General features: G+C 44.4%; 1 protein-coding gene across 1 annotated transcript; it reads right to left on the reverse strand.

Moving 5' to 3' along the window:
- Positions 1 to 2,443: 2,443 nt before the first annotated feature.
- Positions 2,444 to 26,322, reverse strand: LOC120023984 (protein Mpv17-like). Its single transcript, XM_038968077.1, has 7 exons — positions 26,253 to 26,322; positions 9,818 to 9,936; positions 8,873 to 8,956; positions 6,841 to 6,936; positions 2,827 to 2,859; positions 2,692 to 2,744; positions 2,444 to 2,543 (listed from the first exon to the last, which is right to left on the reverse strand). The coding sequence occupies exons 1-7, from the start codon at positions 26,320 to 26,322 to the stop codon at positions 2,444 to 2,446; spliced, it is 555 nt and encodes a 184-aa protein (XP_038824005.1).
- Between the last annotated feature and the right edge of the window lie 699 nt (positions 26,323 to 27,021).

Consider the following 27,021-nt stretch of genomic DNA (forward strand, 5'->3'; position numbering starts at 1 on the left):
TGTAATTTTGTAGCATTACAAAAAAAATTGCGCACATTTGGGTGTCCAGTACCGGTAAGAAATTAAATCTACTTTCACACCTGACTGAATATAATGACTATGCATTGAAAAACAAAGGCCATGTAGTCGATACATAGTTTGTTGAAGAAAATATTCCTCTTTACAGAAATAGGCTAATGGATTTGTTTGTTTGGTTCAAACAATTCTCTAACACACTTTTTTTGGTTGGGAGAAGTTTGCAGACAGAATTTTGTTGACAGACAAAGCAGCATTTCCCAACTATCCCAAACAACAACGGTGCAAAGTTGGAGCAAAGCCACCCATGACGTCATCTTTGAAACAGAAGTTAGATGTAAAAGAACAGGCAAATATGTCTTTAATATTGAAATTCCATGTACAGTTTAAAAGTATAGTTTATACAACTTAAGCGTAATACAAAATAATAACATAAAAGTATATTACTGGTAATGTCATCATTTGAAATGAGAACACATCCAGACATCTCAATATTATCTGGATGAGTACTGTTTAACAGCAGAGTAAGTCATTGTATGCATGTGTCAACTCCACTCTGACTGACTATCAACTTTTTAATGTATTAATACTAACATATACAGTGCATTCGGAAACTATTCAGACCCCTTGTGACACAAGGCGAGACCCAGATGCAGACACAGGAGACAGATGGTTGGAGTCTTACAATATTTATTAATCCAATAGGGTAAGGCAAGAGAATGGTCGTGGACAGACAAAAGGGTCAAAACCAGTTCAGAGTCCAAAAGGTACCGAAGGGCAGGCAGAATAAAGGTCAGGGCAGGCATGATGATCAGGCAGGCGGGAAAGTAGTCCAGAGTCAGGCAGGGGTCAAAACCAGGAGGACTATCAAAAAGAGAATAGCAAAAGGAGTACGGGAAAAACACACTGGTTGACTTGACTAACATACAAGACGAATTGGCACAGCTAGACAGGAAAAACAGGGATAAATATACTGGGGAAAATAAGCGACACCTGGAGGGGGTGGAAACAATCACAGGAACAGGTGAAACTGATCAGGGTGTGACACCTTGACTTTTTCCACATTTTGTTATATTACATCCTTAATCTAAAATTGATAAAAATTGTTTTTCCCTCCTCATCAATCTACACACAATACCCCATAATGACAACGCAAAAACAGGGTTTTAGAAATTTTTGCTAATTTATAAAAAAAAATTATATATATATCACATTTACTTAAGTACTCAGACCCGTAACTCAGTACTGTGTTGAAGCACCTTTGGCAGCGATTACAGCCTTGAGTCTTCTTGGGTATGACGCTACAAGCTTGGCACACCTGTATTTGGGGAGTTTCTCCCATTCTTATCTGCAGATTCTCTCAAGCTCTGTCAGGTTGGATGGGGAAATAGTTAAAGCTTGGTTTCATCAGACCAGAGAATCTTGTTTCTCATGGTCTGGGAGTCCTTTAGGTGCCTTTTGGCAAACTTCAAGCTGGCTGTCATGTGCCTTTTACTGAGGAGTGGCTTCCATCTGGCCACTCTACCATAAAGGACTGATTGGTGCAGTGCTGCAGAGATGGTTGTCCTTCTGGAATGTTCTCCCATCTCCACAGAGGAACTCTAGAGCTCTGTCAGAGTGACCATCGGGTTCTTGGTCACCGGCCTGACTAAGGCCCTTCTCACCCGATTGCTCAATTTGGCCTGGCGGCCAGCTCTGGGAAGAGTCTTGGTGGTTCCAAACTTCTTCCATTTAAGAATGATGGAGGCCACTGTGTTCTTGTGGACATTCAATGCTGCAGAAATGTTTTGGTACCCTTCCCCAGATCTGTGCCTCGACACAATCCTGTCTCGGAGCTCCACGGACAATTCTTTTGACCTCATGGCTTGGTCTTTGCTCTGACATGCACTGTCAACTGTGGGACATTATATAGACAGGTGTGTGCCTTTCCAAATCATGTCCAATCAATTGAATTTACCACAGGTGGACTCCAATGAAGTTGAAGAAACATCTCAAGGATGATCAATGGCAACAGGATGCACCTGAGCTCAATTTCGAGTCTCATAGAAAAGGGTCTGAATACTTATGTATATACTGTAAGATATTTCTGTTTTTATTTTTAATACATTTGCAAACATTTCTAAAATCCTGTTTCCCCTTTGTCATGATTAGGTAGGTATTGTGTGAGGATTGATGAGAATTTGTATTTATTTAATCAATTTTAGAATAAGGCTGTAACGTAACAAAATGTGGAAAAAGTAAAGGGATCTGAATACTTTCCAAATGCACTGTAGGTGTGACAAACTTTCACAAAAATCATCCACTATGCAGTATTTCAGAGTTTGTTAACCATTTGTTCCTGACCACTATCTTAGTGTGGGATTGATTCACAGCTTTCTGAATTCAGTTTATGACATGATTTGTGAGTGTAAAAGTCTTATTGATAGTCCTATATGTGTGAGGTAGGGCGGGACCTGAAACATCCATTATTGGCTTTCCAAGACAAGGAGGAATTCCAGGAAACAGCTACAATCTGGACCACAGCCAATCTTCAAGACAATAATTCCGTACTAACATCAGAGTTCCATTCAGGCATCACAGCTGAATGAATAAATCAATATTTCTGAGTATAAATTGACATTACACTGAAAATCCATAAGGATAACATTGACGTCACTAACCATCCCTGTGCCTTACCTGTGGTGCAGTGGGATGAAATAGAAGTTGGCAATCTCGACTGGAGGCCATAGCTGAAAAAGAGCGGAACACATTGATGAAGCATAGAGTGGTTCATACCGTAAGTATGTGAAGCTTTCCACATGGAGAACTTAGGTAGTAATTTGAGATCAAAGCATCCATGTAGTCCTGCAGAGAATAAGAGACATAGAGATCTTTATGTTGGAACGATGGTGAATTTCTGGTAGAAACATCTATATTTTGACACTAACCCTCCCTCACAGGGGTGTCTACCTCCAGTTCACACCTGTGTTGACCTCTGACCCTGACCAGGTGGGTAGGGGCTGTCACTCAGGCTATGAGAGGTTACAGTATGCGTTGGGCCCCCCTCTGAGTCAGTCACAGACAGTGACAGGTAACACTCAAAACCAGCTCAACACCATAGTCTCAATTTAATAACTGTGGGACAGTGCCCTGTCCTGCTACATCACATGGCATATAAAACAACCAGACATCTGGAACTGCCTGCACCCTCACTTAGCCTGGCCCATCTCACTAAAGGTCAACAGGCAACAAGATTGGCTGGATTTCATTCTTTTTTTTGTAATAATGTCTTTATTGGGCAAGACTGGATGTATAAAATAAGCCAATGTTCCCAGAAATGTTGTCTGTCTTTGTTGATTTTCTGGGGCGTAACAGTTTCTAATTTCTAGCAAACAGGCGTTGGCCACCTGGGGTTAAAACACTGCAGGGATACAACGTTAGAGACACACGATGACGTCACCAAAATCCGTCCTCCTTTGGAGAGCAACGTCTTTCGTTCGTGGTCTAGGGCTGAAGAGACAACCAACTTATTTGAGCTCACGAGGCTGCAGTCCTGTGGTCATGCAACAGTTTGCCCAGCGCTCACCATCTTCTCCCTTAATTATGACACACTGAGCTTTAGAATGTCATAACGGCATCAAACTGTTGCGTAATGAAAACGCTATTAGGCAGACACGTCATTAGCACTAATCTTTGTTTTCCCAATAGGTAGTGTGCACTTGACCTTCAGTGTCAGCATTCGGCAGCGTTGAGTGAAGTGACTGACCAATGAGGGAATGTGTAGGAGAATGGCAGCTCTCGAAATGGACGTCTCCGACCCCCACGTCTCTATCTCATTCATCCTCTCATAAAGGAGGGAGGCACTGTAGCATCAGAGCGATTGTTATAATGAGACACATGAATAACCAAGTGGTCTCGGGGGGAAAGCTTGACCCACAATATAAAATGAGGCGAAGGGAAGACATAGCTGGGCTTGTGTTGTGATTGACACGCGAGCGGACTGCCACTAGCTAATGAAGAGCAGGGCTGAGGACTGAGGATGATGCTGCATGTGTCTGCCAACATTCTCACGTGTCACTAATGTCCATTCAAACTAGTAACGTCGGTCTGTGGCACCAGACCACGTTCCACCTGGCTTTAGATGAGGGAGGTGTGGTCATGTTATTGTCTTTCACCTCACATATATTTTACATCACAGTCTTGCCTAATGAGCACATTTGCCATTTGTTTTCTGTCTCTTCTGACATTTCGGTGACTGCCCTTTCGGCCTCATTTTAGCTCAAGTGCCTTCCTTGCATAAATAATTTATGGTCCGCCGAGCAAGAGGAAGGGAGCGGTGGACGAACACCCCTGTTACACACACACATCCCTTATCTAAGACATGAGTCACCCGCCGCTATTTCAACCCTCCTTCCCTCCATGGGAGGAAATAGCTTCTAATTAAACTGTGTCAGAGATGGGGGTCACTCTGTTAGCTTCCTGGAGAACACAGAGGAGGAGAGGAAAGGAGTTCCACAGGACGCCTCAGCTCTGTTTGGGTCCTACAGGGGGTCCTACAGGAGGTGATACAAGGGGTCCTACAGGAGGTACTACAGGGGGTACTACAGGGGTCTTACAGGGGTCTTACAAAAGGACCTACAGGGGGTCCTACAGGGGGTACTACAGGGGTCCTACAGAAGGAACTACAGGGGGTCCTACAGGTACTACAGAGGGTACTACAGGAGGTACTATAGAAGCTACTATAGGGGGTACTATGGAGGGTACTACAGGAGGTACTACAGGAGGTACTACAGAGGGTACTACAGGGGGTACTATAGGAGGTCCTACAGGATGTACTACAGGATGTACTACAGGAGGTACTACAGGGGGTACTACAGAGGGTACTACAGAGGGTACTACAGGAGGCACTGGCTACAAGGCCAACGCTAAACACTTATCTTTTAAGACAACATGTTGATTTTTAAAGATGACAAAAATCAGCATGTGTACATTTCTATAATATCTGGATTTGTGACTCATGCTTAATATACAGTACCAGTCAAAGTTTGGACACACCTACTCATTCAAGGGTTTTTCTTTATTTTGACTATTTTCTACATTGTAGAACTATGAAATAACGCATATGGAATCATGTAGTAACCAATAAAGTACTACGATTCTTCAAAGTAGCCACCCTTTGCCTTGATGACAGCTTTGCATTCTCTTGGCATTCTCTCAACCAGCTTCACCTGTAATTCTTTTCCAACAGTCTTGAATGAGTTCCCACATATGCTGAGCACTTGTTGGCTGCTTTTCCTTCACTCTGCAGTCCGACTCATCCCAAACCATCTCAGTTGCCTTGAGGTCAGGTGATTGTGGAGGCCAGGTCATCTGATGCAGCACTCCATCACTCTCCTTCTTTGTCAAATAGCCCTTACACAGCCTGGAGGTGTGTTGGGTTATTGTCCTGCTGAAAAACAAATGATAGTCCCACTATGCCCAAACCAGATAGGATGGCGTATCACTGCAGAATGCTGTGGTAGCCATGCTGGTTGGGTGTGCCTTGAATTCTAAACAAATCACAGACAGTGTCACCAGCTAAGCCCCCCCACACCATCACACCTCCTCCTTCACGCTTCACGGTGGGAACCACACATATGGCGATCATCCGTTCACCTACTCTGCATCTTAAAAAGACACGGCGGTTGGAACCAAAAATCTACAATTTGGACTCATCAGACCAAAGGACAGATTTCCACCGGTCTAATGTCCATTGCTCGTGTTTCTTGGCCCGAGCAAGTATCTTCTTCTTATTGGTGTCCTTTAGTAGTGGTTTCTTTGCAGCAATTCGAACATGAAGGCCTGATTCACACAGTCTCCTCTGAACAGTTGATGTTGAGATGTGTCTGTTACTTGAACACTGTGAAGCATTTATTTGGGCTGCAATTTCTGAGGCTGGTAACTCTAATGAACTTATCCTCTGTAGCAGAGGTAACTCTGGGTCTTCCTTTCCTGTGGCAGTCCTCATGAGAGCCAGTTTCATCATAATGCTTGATGGTTTTTGCGACTGCACTTGAAGAAATGGATTGACATTTTCCGGATTGACTGACCTTCATGTCTTAAAGTAATGATGGACTGTAATTTATTTTTGCTTATTTGAGCTCTTCTTGCCATAATATGAACGTTGTCTTTTACCAAATAGGGCTATCTTCTGTATACCACCCTTACCTTTAATTTTATTTAACCTTTATTTAACTAGGCAAGTCAGTTAAGAACAGATTATTATTTACAATGACTGCCTACCCCGGCCAAACCCTAACCTGGACGACGTTGGGCCAATTGTGCGCCACCCTATGGGATTCCCAATCACGGGACACCTCTAGCACTGAGATGCAGTGCCTTAGACCGCTGCACCACTCGGGAGCCCCAACACAACTGATTGGCTCAAACACATTAAGGAGGAAAGAAATTCCACAAATGTACTTTTAATAAGGCACACCTGTTAATTTTAATGCATTCCAGTTCATACCTCATGAAGCTGGTTGCGAGAATGCCAAGAGTGTGCAAATCTGTCATCAAGGCAAGGGTTGGCTACTTTGAAGAATCTCAAATATAAAACATATTTTCATTTGTTTAACACTTTTTTGGTTACAACATGATTCCATATGTGTTATTTCATAGTTTTGATGTCTTCACTATTATTCTACAATGTAGAAAATTGTAAAAATAAAGAAAAACCCTGGAATGAGTAGGTGTCAACTTTTGACTGGTACTGTATGTTTTTTTATTATATTATTCTTTGAGGTTTAATGTACTGTAAGTTTAATTGACAACTGTGGGGTAAAGTCATGCTGAGATGAGCCTTACCCTCTTGAGCATGGCAACGTTCTCCTCCACAGTCAGTCCATTCAAAGTTCTAGAGATCCCCAGTAAGGTACCCAGGAAACACGGAGCAAATTCCACCTGTTGATACATGACAAGAACATGTATCTGTCTTTGTGTGTGAATATACATGTTGATATAAATGTGGACGTGTCTGAAAAATTTGTGGGAAAAACGGTCAGTGGCTTTTAATGTAAGCTTACTTTTGCATGGGCATGGGGCATACATACTGTATAATGATGTACACTGGCCACTATTAAAAGGTTTCAAAAGAAAATTGGATAATTGCGGTGATTATGATGAGTCGGGTTGGGCCCTGAAAGTAGAGCACCTGTAGCTTGTTGTTACCTCTACAGGGTTGTACATAAAAGCCAAATGGTGTCATAATACATATCATTTACAGAAGTAAAAATGGCAATTTACCTGTTGCTGTGGCGTTACTAAAACCCGGACCCTCACCCTGTAGATTTTTATTGATATTTGATGCAACATTGATCAAATCACCAACATTATGGTCACTGAGGCAGCAGTTATTTATTTATTTTTATTATTTGTTTTACCTTTATTTAACTAGGCAAGTCAGTTCAGAACGAATTCTTATTTACAATGACGACCTACCCCGGCCAAACCCTAACGACGCCGGGCCAATTGTGTGCCGCCCTACGGGACTCCCAATCACGGCTGGTTGTGATACAGCCTGGAATCTAACCAGGGTCTGTAGTGACGCCTCTAGCCCTGAGATGCAGTGCCTTAGACCGCTGCGCCACTCGGGAGCCCAATGTCTTAATTGTATAACCTATCACAGCGAACTTGAGGACCCCACAATGAGCTGTTGTATAATTCAGAGAGGGAGAAATTCCTTTTCATTTCTTTGAAGTGCTCGTAAAACCCTGCCAGCTAATGCCATGGAGGACCTGCTATTGTTGTTTACAGACCAATGTGGGCAGCCATAAAAAGCCTCTATGAAAGTTTCATCACACTAACCAACTGGGACGATTGACACAAATGTTCAGAGGAAAAAAGGAGGATTAGATAGACGTTGACAACTCAGACATTGATTGACACGGAAAGGAACTTTGGACATGATTTCATTTGCTTTATACAGACAGGGGCTGCTCGTACCAACTGTGCTAATCTTACCCTTCTTTCAGATCACTGAAAATCATCTAAGTCTGGGAAGATCCTGTTTCTTAACATGAACCAGCTTTACAGCTCAGTGACTGTAATAAAGGGAGATTCATCACTGTGGTTAGGACTCCCCAGGTAAAGCTTTGGCCAATTTCACCACCTGACATACAACTACTAATTAACTTAATTTAGACAGGGACCACCAGCATCAACTCCCCCTCCCTCCACAATGTGTTATATATGGTAACATTGACAGGACATTGACACAGAAATGGGTCTTTAAGATCTAAATTTAGCCCTGGAATCCCTGTTTTGTGGAAGTTATGTGTGAAAATAGCAATGCTGTGGAAGGAGAGCATGCATCCTTCAGAGTGTACACTAATCCCCCCTCCAGGAGAGGGCCATGCTGCGCTCGCCTCTCATTGTCCTCTCTCTTCCTGTGCATTCACAGACCCCAAATCATGTTAGCGGCGTATTATACAAGCAGGCCTTGTATCCACACCTGTCAATGCAAGGATTAGTTGACACGCGCTGAGGGGGGCTTCACCCTCCAGGGGTAAACGTGGGAACAGGCAGAAATAGATTTCTCTGATGTGTGTTACACCTAGTCACTCAGCTCTGGCTGGTACCACAGTGACAGGCACTTCTGAGGGCACCTTCACCTGTGGTCCATTCATATTTAGAATGTTTGTTGTTATTTGGTTTGTAAGTAAAGGAGTCATGCAAGGGATAATGACCAGCCCATTAGAGAATGTATCTAAAGTAATATAAACCATGTTCATTTATCTATTCATGTCAAATGGCTGGTGGTACTGAAGTTGTTTTAGTTTTTTATTGAAAATTAACATATTAAATGCAGCCACCCAGATGCCCCTCTCATCTTAGTGACAAGCATTTTATTAATGGAGGCACTTTTGGTCCCCCAAGTGACCAGCTTGTCCAGAATCATGTACCATCCACCTAATACAGGGCCCTGGGGTTGAAAACAGGACCATCAGGATCCTTCACACAGATTCATCTTTAAAAAAACTGATTGGGTAACAGCAGGAAATAATCATGAAAAATTGTATTACTTTTGGAACATTCTAGAAACAAATATGTGAGAAAACATAGTCAACCACAGCACCTCTTTCAGATCTGTAAGTCATCTTGTGTTAGAGCTTTACTTTTACATAACTGTGTAGACAGTGTTGGTCTCTCAGTGGCACTGAACAAAAACAATAGAATATTCAATGAATGAAGATAAGAAGATCACAATTATAAATAATCTTTGCCTATGTAACAAAAACATTATATTTCTAGGTGACGCTCTGCACTCACTCTCCCTTCTCTGTCCAGTGATGTCACACAGAGGGTGGTCCATGACTGGGCTGATGGCCACATAAACACACACACATGCGCACACTGTGGTGAGTCACGACAACATAGTTTCTCAGCTCTCTGTAGAGTGCCACTGCCAAAGGCATCTCACAGAGTCTGTGAGAAGGAGTGTGTCAGAGGGAACATCTGTGTGTGGCATGTCCAGGAGCCTTGGTGCTGTGGCCTGGCCTTGGGTGGCCAGCCCACGCTGCCCAGCTGTTCTCTCACTCCTTCAGAGACCTACTCATACCTACTTGTGGCTGCTATTGACGCACAGTCGCAGAGCTGTTTCCCTTTAACAGCTGGCCGATGGAGTGTTTGTGACAGCACATGAACCCTCCCTACAAACCTCTCCCTTGTGTGAGAGAGCAATCCAATGTGCATGTGTGGTAAAGACGGATACACTGACTCTAACCAGTCATTTGAGGTGAGACAGTGAGATAAAAGACAGGAAGAGCGAGGAAGGAGGACTCACGACGAAGAAGAATCCGATGCTCATCATCTTGGCTGTCCGTGTCACGTTGTGATTGGCTAGACCCCGCCTCTCAAGCACCTGCTGGGAGATGACATCACCCACCCCAACCAGCGTGCCCGGAGGAGAGAGAGGAAGAGTAAAGAGGGAGGGAGAGGTTAGAGGAAGTGAGAGAGAAGGGGTGGAGAAAGAGAGAGTAACAGGAAGATCATTGGAATGCGGTCATCTGCCGCTCTGTGCCAGCGCACAGCGGGAACGTACTTAGACACATGCCAACCTGCAACAGTGCCAACGACAGAAAAAGCAGTAGAAGACCATTCAAAGACATCAACCCCCATTCACCATTAATCCCCTGTACACCTGCGTCTGCTTTACTGATAACATCAGATGTCACTACTGATGATTATCATACATAATGTACCTAAAAAGAATCACTCACCATACACCACTTGTCTTGTTATAATTGTTTTAATGGGGGTCCCATAGTAATATAATTAGAACACAATATTCTATAATACATCTCTATGGGTGTAAGACATACATACAGTTGAAGTCGGAAGTTTACATACACCTTGGCCAAATACATTTACACTCAGTTTTTCACAATTCCTGTCATTTAATCCTAGTAAAAATGCCCTGTCTTAGGTCAGTTAGGATCATCACTTTATTTTAAGAATGTGAAATGTCAGAATAATACTAGAGAGAACAATTTATTTCAGCTTTTATTTCTTTCATCACATTCCCAGTGGGTCAGAAGTTTACATAGATTCAAATAGTATTTAGTAGCCTTTTGGCCCATTCCTCCTGACAGAGCTGGTGTAACTGAGTCGGGTTTGTAGGGCTCCTTGTTCGCACATGCTTTTTCAGTTCTGCCCACAAATTTTCTATAGGATTGAGGTCAGGGCTTTGTGATGCCTACTCAAATACCTTGACTTTGTTGTCCTTAAGCCATTTTGCCACAAATTTGGAAGTATGCTTGGGGTCATTGTCCATTTGGAAGACCCATTTGCGACCAAGCTTTAACTTCCTGACTGATGTCTTGAGATGTTGCTTCAATATATCCACATAATTTTCCTATCTCATGGTGCCATCTATTTTGTGAAGTGCACCAGTCCCTCCTGCAGCAAAGAACCCCCACAACATAATGCTGCCACCCCCGTGCTTCACGTTTGTAATGGTGTTCTTCGGCTTGCAAGCCCCCCCTTTTTCTTCCAAACATAATGATGGTCATTACGGCCAAACAGTTATATTTTTGTTTCATCAGACCAGAGGACATTTCTCCAAAAAGTATGATCTTTGTCACCATGTGCAGTTGCAAACCGTAGTCTGGCTTTTTTTTATGGCGGTTTTGGAGCAGTGGCTTCTTCCTTGCTGAGCGGCCTTTCAGGTTATGTCGATATAGGACTCGTTTTACTGTGAATATAGATACTTTTGTACCTGTTTCCTCCAGCATCTTCACAAGGTCCTTTGTTGTTGTTCTGGGATTGATTTGCACTTTTCGCAACAAAGTACGTTCATTTCTAGGAGACAGAATGCGTCTCCTTCCTGAGCGGTATGACGGCTGCGTGGTCCCATGGTGTTTATACTTGCGTACTATTGTTTGTACAGATGAACGTGGTACCTTCAGGCATTTGGAAATTGCTCTCAAGGATGAACCAGACTTGTGGAGGTCTAACATTTTTTCTGAGGTCTTGTCTGATTTCTTTTGATTTTACAGTGAATTATAAGAGAAATAATCTGTCTCTAAACAATTGTTGGAAAAATTACTTGTGTCATGCACAAAGTAGATGTCCTCACCGACTTGCCAAAACTATAGTTTGTTAACAAGAAATTTGTGGAGTGGTTGAAAAATGAGTTTTAATGACTCCAACCTAAGTGTATGTAAACTTCCAACTTCAACTGTAAATATCATAAATGAAAATATACTATTCATAAAAACTACATAAACTGGTTAGTTAGACTGTAGTTACACTGTAGCAGAGGAATGGTTGACTGGGCATTTGTTCTATTCTACACATGTCCACTCCTTGCTAAGATGTTACACAGTTGTAGTACATTGTATTACTGATATCTTTGTGACACTGTGTAGATTCATTTGAACAAGTGTTTTACGGTTTGAATGATTTGTCAATAAGGTTACAAATTCCAGCAACTTACTCAAAAGTCCCAAGTTTCTCAGAAATCCTGGTTTTAACATTCCTGAAATCAGGGGAATAAGCGGGAAAAAGAGGCATCCTCCAACCAGGAATTCTGGAAAACCTGGGATGTTTGGAAAAGTTACAGGCTTTTTGCAACCCTAGTTGTCACCAATATGCTAATATCATTAGATAGAGGCACTAAGCCAATGTAACCAATACAGCCACTAATATAGATGCATTCTATAAAAGCACTCAGATCCAATTAGCGTACACATTCACAACACAAGAGATGTGTGACTTAACTGATGTGTATCTTAAAAATGTATAATCACTCCAAATCCATTGAGGTGATTTAGCAAGGGCTGATTATCATGATTTAGAGTAGCAAGTAATAAAACAAGACACTGAACCTTTCTCCTCTGGACTCATCCCCAAAGTTCTGACCGAGTCATCCTAAAACACACTGGTACAGTACTGTAGGTCATTGTCTTTGGAGACCTTACTGCCACAGGTAAGGATGACTGACACACTGACTGACTGGAAGTGTGCATGCCCCGGTCACACAGTCAAACCATTCAGTAGCTCTATGCTCTGTAAATACCTCCTCACTAGAAAGAGAGAGAAGGGGGGAGCAGAGAGAGAGAGGGAAGGGAGGGAGAGAGCTGGTAGAGAGAGTGAAAGGCTTCAAGAGTACAGTGTCATTTATCAATTAGTGAGAGAGAGAGCGCGCACAAGAGAGAGTAGTCTATGGACACCTCCCACAGCGACTGATGGAAACTGATTTCATTGCCAGAAAGGCCTCAGTGGGACATCACAGTGTCCTGTGTGTATGTGTGTGTACGGTGTGTGTGCGTGCCCTCCTGTTAACACACACAGGGAGTGCCAATCTGGTTGACGGAGCAGTCTCCACCAATGTGTTGGAAATGTCACGGGTTCCCTTTCCTTCCGCTGCCCAGAGGCTGTGCCTGGGGGCATCGATCACCTCGCCTCAACCCCAGACAGGAGGGGGGACAAACATACACATGCATTATTTATATGTGCGTAATCTAAAAACAGCCTCACGTGTCTCTGCGGAGATCGACTTGTATGGGAAATCTACAGCAGAGGATGCAAACATCTGATTTAGGAGATGCATTGATGAATATGACTGAGCGAGATTGATTGATGATGAAGAGAAACCCATTGACATGTAAATTATACAGGCAACAGCTGAAAGTGTTTCCAGGCTAAATAGTGTGGTTTCTTTGTGGGGTGTGTTTCCATTTTTGACAAAGAGTTGTGAAAACGGTGACTCCAAACTTGTTCTAAATTAAGCTGAAAACGATGACTCTCTCTCCATAATGTTGCTGGCTAGAAAACTTCTGAGCGGAAAAACATTTCCATCAATTCTCTGTACAACAAACAATACAGGCAGAGATCAATATGTTCTGCCTTTGTTGACATCATGAAAAGGGACAAAGCAACTCAAACGAGTTCTCTCTGCGTGAACAAAAGTAAGTCAGCATCTCGTTAGATATAAACACAAGCCCATTTCAGGATCAAAGCATTCCTCTCTGTGACACTCTCACCAGCAGGTCTGGAGTCAGATAAATGCCATTTATCACACAGCCGTTAATGAACAGTCATTCAGATACACCACTAGAGAGAGAGGCTACGCACCTGGGGAAAAGGTGGGTTTCATGGTGGCTCATGTCAAAGGAAATTGGGGATTCTTGTAAACAACTTTTGGCAGTCCAAGATAAAGGAGGGAGAGCAGTGTGTGTGTGTGTGTGAGTGTGAGAGAGTGTGTGTGTGTAAGAGAGAGAGAGTGTGTGAGTGTGTGGTAGACTGCTGCTACCTGTCAAGAAGAAGAGAGCTGAGAAGCCCTCTCTGTGAACAATGGGGCAGAGATTCTGATGAGAGACACCATGGAGAGAGAGAGAGTAATTCTTGTTCCCTACAGAGAGGGAGAGATGGGAGCTTAGATCACGGATCACTGTCTCTAGGGATCTCCAAACTCTAAAACAGATACTCCCACTAGTCTTGTCCCCTCTGCCTCTCTGCTTTCCCTCACCCCTCTGCTGGTCCAGGGAATGGCCTGTGTGAAGGTCAGAGTGACGTGACCAGTCAAGGTGTTAGCATTCTGTTCAAGATGCGGGGTGACCCTGTAGGTGGTAGAGATGCAGGACGACCCTGCTAGGTGGTAGAGATGCAGGACGACCCTGCTAGCTGGTAGAGATGCAGGACGACCCTGCTAGCTGATAGAGATGCAGGACGACCCTGCTAGCTGGTAGAGATGCAGGACGACCCTGCTAGCTGATAGAGATGCAGGACGACCCTGCTAGCTGGTAGAGATGCAGGACGACCCTGCTAGGTGGTAGAGATGCAGGACGACCCTGCTAGCTGGTAGAGATGCAGGACGACCCTGCTAGCTGGTAGAGATGCAGGACGACCAGGCTTGGTGGTAGAGATGCAGGATGACCAGGCTATGTGGTAGAGATGGAGGATGACCAGGCTATGTGATAGAGATGCATGACAGAGTGGAGACCATGGCTGAGACACTGACAGCTCACCCAACAAATGATGGCAGAGCTACAGAATTAGGGTGCTTCTGTTTTTAGCCTGGCTGGTCATAGTGATAATATGATGCTGCGTGGCGGGGGCTAAGGTGTGAAGAGAGAGAACGGCTCTGGTTTAATTCAAACGATTTGTTCTGGGTGGTGTGGACCTGACTGGCCTTGGGCAGATGGCCCTCACCTCTTTTGGGAGAAAATGAATGGAGGGACACACACTGGGGAGGGACAGAGAGACAAATGGACACAACTTCAGTGGTAAATAGATGGACAGGGGACACACTCATTAGAGAAAAGCTTGGCCTGATTCCAAACCCCACCCTATCAAACCATAGAGAAAACCCGGTGGACCCTATGCACTCAGATCTGCATGGAGGGAGTTGTGAAATCGGGCTAGATTGGTTTGGAATGAGGCCATGGTGGAGCCCCAGCCTACGGACCTCCAGGTCCAAATACAGGAGGGTGAGGTGTTATGGTGCTCCTGCGTGGCACACTGAGGAGGGAACTTCCATTGAAGTCAACTCAGACCTGACAGGGCAGACTCTACCTCCCACACCCAAATAATGTTTTAAAAAGGACATTGGACCTTAATAATATTGCTTTGACAGGCAGAGGAGCCCATTTTCAGTGATCTAACCTTTTCTTAAAATGTCAGGGTAGAACTAATAAAGGCAGTTCGGTCCGGCAAAAACATCTGGGAAGAGAGTTGAACCTTTCATGTGCTTTTACTGGAGCCTCTACAACTAACCTTTAACAGTATTATGAGACATAAGGCAAGCACACACACACACACACAAACTACTTAAAAGTCAGATGAACCTATATCTATCTGAGTGGTGTCTGTCTTTCATTGTATCCATCTCCCACCCCTTCTAATGTGACTAGCCCCGATGCTCGTCCATCTTTTCCCCCTGCCCCGCTACAAAGTTTCTCCCTGCAGGCGGTCACTGAGTCCGAGGTGCTAAAGGAGCTCCTTAAACTTTACCCCCAAAAAACATCTGGGTCAGATGATTTAGACCCTTTCTTCTTTAAGGTTGCTACCCCTATCATCGCCAAGTCTATCTCCGACCTTTTTAACCTGTCTCTCCTTTCTGGGGAGGTTCCCATTGCTTGGAAGGCAGCCATGGTTCGTCCTTTATTTAAAGGGGGAGATCAAGCTTTTCCTAACTGTTATAGGCCTATTTCTATTTTATTGACTTGGCCAAAGCTTTTGATATGGTGGACCATTCCATTCTTGTGGGCCGGCTAAGGAGTATTGCTGTCTGAGGGGTCTTTGGCCTGGTTTGCTAACTACCTCTCTCAAAGAGTGCAGTCTATAAAGTCAGAACATCTGCTGTCTCAGCCACTGCCTATCACCATGGAGTACCCCAGGACTCGATCCTAGGCCCCACGCTCTTCTCAATTTACATCAACAACATAGCTCAGGCAGTAGGAAGCTCTCTCATCCATTTATATGCAGATGATACAATCGTTTACTCTCTATAACAAACTTTTTTAGTGTCTAGCAAGCTTTCTCTGCCCTTAACCTTGTTCTGAACACCTCCAAAACAAAGGTAAAATGGTTTGGTAAGAAGAACGCCCCTCCCCACTGGTGTGATTACTACCTCTGAGGGTTTAGAGCTTGAGGTAGTCACCTCATACAAGTACTTGGGAGTATGGTTAGATGGTACACTGTCCTTCTCTCTTTACATATCAAAGCTGCAGGCTAAGGTTAAATATAGATGTGGTTTCCTCTATTATAATCACTCCTCTTTCACCCCAGCTGCCAAACTAACCCTGATTCAGATGACCATCCTACCCATGCTAGATTACGGAGACGTAATTTATTGATCGCCAGGTAAGGGTGCTCTCGGCGGCTAGATGTTCTTTACCATTCAGCCATCAGATTTGCCACCAATGCTCCTTATAGGACACATTACTGCACTCTGTACTCCTCTGTAAACTGGTCATCTCTGTATACTCGTCACAAGACCCACTGGTTGATGCTTATTTATAAAACCCTCCTTGGCCTCACTCCCCCCTATCTCAGATACCTACTGCAGCCCTCATCCTCCACATACAACACCCGTTCTGCGAGGCACATTCTGTTAAAGGTTCCCAAAGCACACACATTCCTGGGTTGCTCCTCTTTTCAGTTTGTTGCAGCTAGCGACTGGAATGAGCTGCAAAAAACACTCAAACTGGACAGTTTTATCTCCATCTCTTCATTCCTGTCACGGTTTTCTAACGTAGAACCCAGAAGCAGACCAGGACAAGGAGAGTAAGACGAAGGTGAGTATTTATTTACAAGTTTAAGTGTAGAGATAGAAAGATCCAGGTAGCGGAGCGGGCAGCGGAGTTGAGTTGGCAGATCCAAGGGAGTAACAGAAGCCACCGACGACCAGGTAGGGATGGAATGAGTGTTCCGGGGGAATGACTGTAGACAGAGAGAACGGAGGTAAGTTCAAGGCAAGCAAGACGTACAAAACAAAACAAACTCTATCAAAATGGAGGCTGATACGCTGGCACGACATACTGTTCATGGCTAACGATCCGGCAGGGAATGGATGTCAGGTCAGTGCTTATGGAGGGGTGATGATCAGGGCCAGGTGTGCAGATAGCGGATTGGAAACAGGTGCGGTAAATCAGAGATCTCCCAACCAGCTACGTCGCCCGGCAACCAGACAGGGTGCGTTCCAGGACACCGGAAAAAACACTCCAGGACAGAACACAGGCAAAAACAGACTCAGGAAGCGGGATTCGTGACAGTACCCCCCCTCCGATGAACGGAGCGTGGACTCCATCTTCTGGTTGGCTCTCTCCGCCTGACCATTAGATTGGGGGTGAAAACCCGATGTGAGACTGACTGTAGCTCCAATGGCCAAACAGAAGGATCTCCAGACAGCAGAGGTAAACTGAGGACCACGGTCAGAAACAATGTCACTGGGCAATCCGTGGACCCTGAAAACCTCCCTAACAAGGATCTCGGACGTCTCAGTGGCAGATGGAAGCTTGGAGATGGGGACAAAGTGAGCGAACTTGCTGAATCTGTCCACAATGGTCAGAATGACCGTGTTCCCACCAGAAGAGGGCAACCCCGTGACAAAGTCCAGGGCCAGATGCGACCAAGGTCGCCGGGGAATAGGTAGGGGGTGAAGAAGCCCAGAGCTGGGCCGATTGGTACTCTTATTCTGCGCACAAACAGGACAAGCGGCAACAAACCTCCGGGTATCTTCTCCCATGGCAGGCCACCAAAAACGTCTGCGCAGTAGCGCCATAGTCCGGGCAACGCCAGGGTGACAAGCTATCTTGCTGGCGTGGGACCACTGAAGGACATCAGAACGGACCGACTCAGGCACGAACAACCGACCGGGTGGACCGTTACCGGGGCCGGGCTGCGTCCGAAGGGCCGCCATCACATCCTCCTCAATCCTCCATGTAACGGCTCCCACGACAAGGTTCTGGGGAAGAATCGTCTCAGTCTTGGCCCCACTCTCCTCCGTCTTGGAGAACATCCGGGACAAGGCGTCCGCCTTGCCGTTCTTCGACCCAGGTCGGAACGTCAGGGAAAAATTGAAACGTCCAAAAAACAAAGCCCACCTGGCCTGACGGGAGTTGAGACGTTTAGCCGATTGCACGTAAGCCAGATTCTTGTGGTCAGTCCAGACCACAAACGGTTGCTCCGCTCCCTCCAACCAGTGACGCCACTCCTCCAAGGCAAGCTTCACAGCGAGAAGCTCCCGGTTACCCACATCGTAGTTTCTCTCAGCTGGTGAAAGACGACAAGAGTAGAAGGCGCAGGGATGGAGTTTACCGTCAGTGGAGCTACGCTGGGACAGGATGGCGCCCACCCCCACATCAGACGCGTCCACCTCAACAACAAACTGACGGGAAGTGTCAGGTTGAGAGAGAATCGGGGCGTTGGTGAATCGGCTCTTCAAGTTCAGAAATGCTCGGTCTGCCTCAGGAGTCCAACAGAAATCTCTGGTGCAAGACGTCAGGGCAGTTAAAGGGACGGCCACCCGGCTGTAATCACAGATAAACCTCCGATAGAAGTTCGCAAACCCCAGGAATCTCTGGAGCTGCAATCTCGTACCGGGCTGGGCCCAATCCCGAACCGCCCGAACCTTCTCTTGGTCCATCTTGATCTCTCCCCTGGAGATGATGTACCCGAGGAAGGACGTAGTGTGGGCGTGAAAATCACACTTTTCAGCCTTCACGAACAGGCGGTTCTCCAATAACCGCTGCAGGACCTGCTTAACATGCTGGATGTGGCTGGAAAGCTCCTTGGAGAAAATAAGGATGTCATCCAGGTAAACGAACACAAACAGACCGATCATATCCCTCAGCACGTCATTCACCAAACTTTGGAACACTGCTGGAGCGTTGGAAAGTCCAAACGGCATCACCTGATACTCGAAATGTCCCATAGGTGTATTGAACCCAGTCAACCACTCGTCCCCCTCCTTGATCCGAACCAGATGATACGCATTGCGTAGATCAAGCTTCGTAAACACAGTAGCACCCTGTAAAGAGTCGAAAGCGGAGCTCATCAAGGGCAAGGGGTACTTGTTCTTGACCGTAATATCATTCAACCCCCGATAATCAATACACGGTCGAAGAGAGCCATCCTCCTTACTCACAAAAAAAAATCCAGCTCCCAGGGGTGATGACGAGGGACGAATGAGACCTGCAGCCAGAGACTCCTTTATGTAGGTCTCCAGGGCTTCCCGCTCAGGTCGAGAGATACTGTATAACCGTCCCTTGGGAAAGGCAGCGCCAGGGAACAGATTAATCGCACAATCATAAGGTCGGTGGGGAGGAAGTGACTGAGCCTTCTGTTACTGAACACCTCACCCAACTCGTGATATATTTCAGGAACCAGGGACAAATCAGGAGGAGCAGACTCACTGAGCCGACTGGGGACAGCCTGAGAACAGGCAGTCCTGAGGCAGTTAGCATGGCACTCAATGCTCCAACTAGTTACCTTTCCAGTCACCCAATCGAACGAGGGATTGTGTTCTCTTAGCCAGGGATATCCAAGAACCAGAGGAACATGGGGGGAAGGCAAAATGAAAAAAGAAATAACCTCTGAATGATTCCCCGACAACAACATCTTAACCGGTTCAGTCCTCATAGTAATCCGTGCCAGACTACTGCCGTTCAGAGTGGTTGCTTCAATGGCTTCCGGTAATTGCTCCTTGGAAAGCCCCAGCTGTTCCACTAAGTCGGCATCAATGAAGCTGTCATCGGCACCTGAATCGATGAAAGCGTTAATCGCTAAACTCTGATTCTTATTTATGAGGGTAGCAGGAAAATGAGGTCTGACAGGGCTCTTGAGAGGTTGAAACTGGCTCGCTAACAAACCTCCCAAACTTAACGAGCCGAGCAGTTTAACGGGCGCTGAGGACAAACGGAGATGTAATGTTCCGAGCTACCACAGTAGAGGCAGCTGTTGGTCTCATGTCTACGTTGGCGCTCGTCCTTAGTTAACCCGTGCCGCCCCACTTGCATAGGTTCAGGATCTGGCGGCAGGACTCCTCCACTAATCCCGTGTGGGGAAACATGATTAACACCTTCTGGTCCACCTCCTGACCCGAATGGTAACCGAGTAGCTGATTGATTGGACGGGACCCACTGCTTCTCCCTCCTTCTCTCTCGAACTCTGTTATCCACCCTAATAGCTAATGCGACCAAACTGTCCAGGTCACAAGGCTCCAGATAGGAGATCAGCTCATCCTTGAGTTGCTCCGACAACCCCTGGTAAAAAGCCGCTTGTAGTGCCTCCTCATTCCACCCACTCTCCACAGCCAATGTCCGGAACTCAATCACAAAGTCTGCCACGTAGCGAGCTCCTTGGCGAAGAGAGAACAAACGCTTAGCTGCGTCCTTACCTCGGACTGGATGGTCAAAAAGCTTTCTCATCTCTGCCGTGAACTCCTGGTATGACGCCATGCAGGTGTCCTGTTGTTCCCAAACAGCTGAAGCCCATTCCAAAGCTCTACCACGCAGCAGTTCAATAACAAAAGCTATCCTAGCCTTGTCTGTGGCGTAAGAGTGGGGCTGCAGATCAAACACTAAACCACACTGCATAAGAAATGAACGGCATCTTCCCAAATCCCCTTCGTACTTATCAGGCGTCGGTACCTTGGGCTCACGGAAGGAAACCGCTCCAGAAGCGGCAGGTGAGAGGGGTGAAACAGGTGGTGGAGGATCCGTCGGCAAACTGAGCTGATCCTGGATACTCGTCAAGCTAGCAGAGAAATTCCGGACTGAAATCGCTATCTCCTGTAGCGCCGTGCTGTGTTGTCCCAATATCTTCTCCTGATGGGTAATGGCATGGCGAACGGATTCCAGGTCCGCTGGGTTCATTCCTGGCCGGATCGTTCTGTCACGGTTTTCTAACGTAGAACCCAGAAGCAGACCAGGACAAGGAGAGTAAGACGAAGGTGAGTATTTATTTACAAGTTTAAGTGTAGAGATAGAAAGATCCAGGTAGCGGAGCGGGCAGCGGAGTTGAGTTGATGGGATTGAATTGGCAGATCCAAGGGAGTAACAGAAGCCACCGACGACCAGGTAGGGATGGAATGAGTGTTCCGGGGGAATGACTGTAGACAGAGAGAACGGAGGTAAGTTCAAGGCAAACAAGACGTACAAAACAACAAAACAAACTCTATCAAAATGGAGGCTGATACGCTGGCACGACATACTGTTCATGGCTAACGATCCGGCAGGGAATGGATGTCAGGTCAGTGCTTATGAAGTGGAGGGGTGATGATCAGGACCAGGTGTGCAGATAGCGGATTGGAAACAGGTGCGGTAAATCAGAGATCTCCCAACCAGCTACGTCGCCCGGCAACCAGACAGGGTGCGTTCCAGGACACCGGAAAAAACACTCCAGAACAGAACACAGGCAAAAACAGACTCAGGAAGCGGGATTCATGACAATTCCAGGACTCAATCATGGACACTCAAACTGACAGTTGTGGTTGCTTTGTGTGATGTATAGTTGTCTCTACCTTCTTGCCCTTTGTGCTGTTTTCTGTGCCCAATAATGTTTGTACCATGTTTTGTGCTGGTACCATGTTGTGTTGCTGCCATGTTGTGTTGCTACCATGTTGTGTTGCCATGTGTTGCTTCCATGCTATGTTGTTGTCTTAGGTCTCTCTTTATGTAGTGTTGTGGTGTCTCTTGTCGTGGTGTGTGTTTTGCCCTATATACACTACCGTTCAAAAGTTTGGGGTTACTTTGAAATGTCCTTGTTACTGAAAGAAAAGCAAATGTTTTGTCCTTTAAAATAACATAAAATTGATCAGAAATACAGTGTAGAAATTGTTAATGTTGTAAATGACTATTGTAGCTGGAAACAGCAGATTTTTTATGGAATATCTACATAGGCGTACAGAGGCACATTATCTGCAACCATCACTCCTGTGTTCCAATGGCACGTTGTGTTAGCTAATCCAAGTTTATCATTTTAAAAGGCTGATTGATCATTAGAAAACCCTTTTGCAATTATGTTAGCACAGCTGAAAACTGTTGTTCTGATTAAAAAAAACAATAAAACTGGCTTCTTTAGACTAGTTGAGGATCTAGAGCATCAGCATTTGTGGGTTCGATTACAGGCTCAAAATGGCCAGAAATAAATAACTTTCTTCTGAAACTCGTCAGTCTATTCTTGTTCTGAGAAATTAAAGCTATTCCATGCGAAAAATTGCCAAGAAACTGAAGATGTTGTACAATGCTGTGTACTACTCCCTTCACAGAACAGCACAAACTGGCTCTAACCAGAATAGAAAGAGGAGTGGGAAGCCCCGTGGCGCAACTGAGCAAGAGGACAAGTACATTAGAGTGTCTAGTTTGAGAAACAGACGCCTCACAAGTCCTTAACTGGCAGCTTCATTAAATAGTACCCGCAAAACACCATTCTCAACGTCAACAGTGAAGAGGCGACTCCGGGATGCTGGCCTTCTAGGCAGAGATCCTCTGTCCAGTGTCTGTGTTCTTTTGCCCATCTTAATCTTTTCTTCTTATTGGCCAGTCTGAGATATGTATTTTTCTTTGCAACTCTGCCTAGAAAGCCAGCATCACGGAGTCGCCGGAGTCGCCATTCTAAGTAACCCCAAACTTATGAACGGTAGTGTATATATATTTTTTCCCCAGCCCCTGTCCCCGCAGGAGGCCTTTTGCCTTTTGGTAGACTGTCATTATAAATAAGAATTTGTTCTTAACTGACATGCCTAGTTAAATAAAGGTTAAATAAAAATAAATAAATTGTAAACCTTTATTTCTAATAACTGTCCCTTTAAGAACAGAACAAACCAAGCATAAATCTTGAGAAACCCGGGGCTTAGCTACAGTATATGAGCTCATCCTTAAACACAGCCAGCCCCTAGGTCGACACTTACATTTACCATTTCTCTTTTGTAAGGTCCTACAGTATGTGTTCAGTGATAAAACACACAGGAAGGTGAAAAAAAACAAAAAACATATTTCCTCCAAACTTTAATACCCTATCTAGATCTAGCATCCATCTGATGCCCACTGAGGCAAGGCATGGTAGCTAGTCAAGAGGTGGTAACAAGCTTCTTCTCCCCTGCCTAAGTGAGAGTGCTGATGTCAGCACCAGCTAGCTTGGCGGAGAGCCAGGGCCTCTGGAGGCTAATGGGGTAGATGGTGATTGACGTGGCCCAGGCTAAGTGAAGTGATCCGGGGAAGAGTTGGCAGGCGTTCCCCCTGGGGCCTGATGGTTGTTCCACTGGGGAGGGAGTGGACCCACTGAGCCCTCAGAGGTATTTAGCTGATGAAGCCAGCCCAGCCTGACCTATCTCACCCACGTAGGAGGGGAAGAGGAGTACTTCTTAAGATTCATACTCACAACTTGACTTTGGGAATCAGCTACTGCTACCGTGGCTCACTGGTGTCCTGATATCTCCCTTTTCTCATTCAGTTGTTTGTTTGTTATTTGTTAATTCATCCATCCTTCCATTGACTGACTGATGCCAGGTACTGAATTCCATGTATCATACAGGCTAGGTAAGCAGACCTGGAGCTAAGCCAAACAGAGGTCAGTAAAGTTTAGGTGTGCTTGAACACACACACATTCACACACACTCGTTATATCCTTATCTGCTGCCCTCTCCGTCTTCTGAATGTCTCCTTTGCATTACAGTACATAAAAACACCAGTGGCTCCCATCTCTGTTCCCATTGAAAACAAAGATAATGAGTCACTCAAGTCAGATATCTTGATTACATAAATGTCTAAACTGCCTGCAACCCTTTAACCCACACCCCATAGGGCGGCACACAATTGGCCCAGCATCGTCCGGGTTTGGCCGGTTTAGGCCGTCATTGTAAATAAGAATTTGTTCTTAACTGACTTGCCTAGTTAAGTAAAGGTTACACAACCCAGTTGACGTTTCCTCTTTGCATTGTTATTGGTCACACAGACAGAGCTTTGCTTCTGAGAGGAGAAACACCCAGGTAATTGCCTGTGGGAACATATCAAAGCCTTTCACATGGTCAATGACAATATAGACTTCGGCTACCCCTAGTGTTGAGGGATTAGTGCTTTTAGAGGTGGGTTCGGTTTCGGTTCGTATATAATAAAAAATACTACAAATAAAATTCCCATGATGGTAGTGACAGTCCATTACTGCTTATCAATTATTAACCATAATTTATTCACATTACTTTAATAAAATATTTCAGTTGTTGTGTATATTACATTTGTTTTATTTGATAACTTTATTATTTAATTCCAAGTCATCATCTCATCTCTATAGAGCTGCTGCCTATGCTGTCTGACAAAATCCCTATTTTGTAGTTCTTCAAAGTAAATAAGGCATACTTTTGACTGCTGAATACCAACTATCCATCACTTCGATCATGTATTTTCAGGTAGAGCTACCTCCCAAAGCAACAGCTGCTATCCCCTCACAATCGCACATTCTCTACAGCAGGCGTAAAAGAAACAGACCGGACAAGTAGATGCGCAATGGATTGTGGTTATTGTAGTTAATTATGCGCTAAACAATGTAGAATATTGTCCTGTTGGAAACTACAAATCCCTACTACATCACACAGTTCAGGTAGGATCTGATTTATCGCTTGAGAAACTGTGCAATGTGCAGATTGAGCTCACAGAAAAAAACGAACAAAATGGAATTCAAATAATTGAACAGTCAAAGAAGTTTAAAAATAATAATAAAATAGAAAATCCGTTAACTTCTCAGCACTAGCTACCCCTGAACTACAGGTTATAGAGAGGACTGAGTCAGACAAATATTCATATCAGGGTGAAATATCTGACCAAATATTGATTGGATTTAATTGGCTATCAAAACAAAGCTGGCACCTAACCCTGACATATTTATCGCCTTAATGACCTGTCAGCTAGTGAGGGTAGTAAAGACCGTGTAGCGAAAATACTTCTTCATTGCCATCTTGTGTTGGTTAATGGACAAAACAGACCGTGTGGGCATGTACATGTTGGTTAATGAGTCACATCAGCATCATAGGGAAAACGCCTCTATTCTACAAGAGTAACCTACATAATAAAACTGCATAAAAGGACAACATTATGGTTTGCCTATGTCGCCATGGAAATTTCCACACCTTTATGAAAAGAAAAACTTCAGCAGAAGATCAATTAAGTAATATTTACCTGGATACCCTGAGTAGTCAGTGCTTCCTCTTCTGATGAATGCTACCCTTGCAAAAAAAATGCTGTTTTGAAACTGCAGTAAGAGACACAGTAAATGCAGAATAACTGCAGTTATATTGTTCTCTAACTGCAGTTACACAGCTAAATTACTGCTAAATTATTATTTAGAGCATACTGCAGTATAACTATTCTCTAACTATAGTTATACTGCACTCTGACTGCAATCTTTTTTCATAAGGGTACGTGTCATAAACAAACATGTTTGCCACCACAAGCAACACTGTCACTGAATCAACAGGAAATATGTCAAATATTTACAAAACACAGATAGGGTTCCATTTTAAGGTACAGCACAAATTGAACAACCCCATTCAGACTGCAGCTCTCATCCGTGAGCCACGGAATACGGGGTTGCATTTGTAAACATTTGGACAGAAAAAGTCTGATTGATTTGACCTGTAAAAGTTTAAGCTGATCAGGTGAAAGCCTCAGAGAAAATGCTGGGGTAAATTGTCTCCGTCTCCCTCTCTTTTTGAGGGAATTTCTGGGACTCTTGCCAGGGGCTTTGCTGTAGAGGAGCATAATGGACATAGAGTAGTTACTGTAGTGTAGCCTAGTGTAGTGGGTATTTTAAAATTATTTATATATACACACACTAGATGAGTCAGTTTTGAAGCCACCGCGTCTCCATCTTGCCACTCCACCACCAGTGTAAAAATATTTTGGAAGCTACAGAAATGCATTTACTAATACTATTTGTTTTTGCAACGTTTATTCTATTACAGACAGCTTAATGCATACTTTTAATATATATTAAGCAAGCGAAACACACACACACATATATATATATATATAAATATTTCCTTAAAGTGTAATTTTTAGAAAGTTATGTTACTCTCCCCACTACAACAAAAATACTTAAATACATTTTGATCTTGAAACATTTAAATGAAATACTGTATAATTCCATTCATTCCTATGAAGGACTGTTGTTCTGAGGAGTGCCAATATGGCCGACCAGTGGCTTCAAAGCCTCTCATTGACCAAAACATAACATCAGCAATCCAGGGTTTATATACATCATTGGTGTTATCTTACTGGCTGTGATTATCTGGACAGTCCATGGATGCCTGGTCATCAGAGCCTGGTAGGATCTCCACAGGCCCACCATTCTCCGCTTTCTGCAGCAGGGTTGGAGTTAATGCCACAAATTCCATCCTAAATCAATTCCCTCTCCCTGTAAATTCCATTTCATTCAAATTAAATTCCAGGTCAGTCTTTGAATTCAGATAATTAAATTCCTCTCTATTCCAATGTTAGGTATGTTCGAATAATTCAATATTATCCCCAACAATTCCACAAATTTCAATTCAAATTCAATTCCCTCAGGCTTTCAGGCTGACCATGCCACTGTTTAGACAGTCTAGCTATACTGTCTAATTCCAATTCAATAACTTGAAGATTGTTGAAATTCGAATTCAATTTAATGTAAAGTCTCCACTTCACAAGTGAATTCAATATATGAATTGGAATTTCAAATAAAAATTGCAATTGACCCTAACGCTGCTCTGCAGGAACACAGACAAACTTGTCAGAACTGCTTATAACCAGAATCATATGCCTTGGCATCCCGATTATTGAGTGTCGACATTGGTTGTTTATTATATAACTTTAGATTTAATACAAGACATTATGACTTCACAATATTACTTTAAAAAATAGTCAACCTCAATGGTTGGGTGATATCGGTAATCGTTTATTGAGGTCACAAAAAGACAACTTTTGTTTATTATAACACAAAAGTAACTGTTGCCATAATGGACAACGTAACTAGTTTACTCCGCAGACCATGCCGTCGAATGACACGGGC

The sequence above is a fragment of the Salvelinus namaycush genome, chromosome 29 (genome assembly GCF_016432855.1).
Source record: "Salvelinus namaycush isolate Seneca chromosome 29, SaNama_1.0, whole genome shotgun sequence".
NCBI classification, from domain to species: Eukaryota; Metazoa; Chordata; class Actinopteri; order Salmoniformes; family Salmonidae; genus Salvelinus; species Salvelinus namaycush.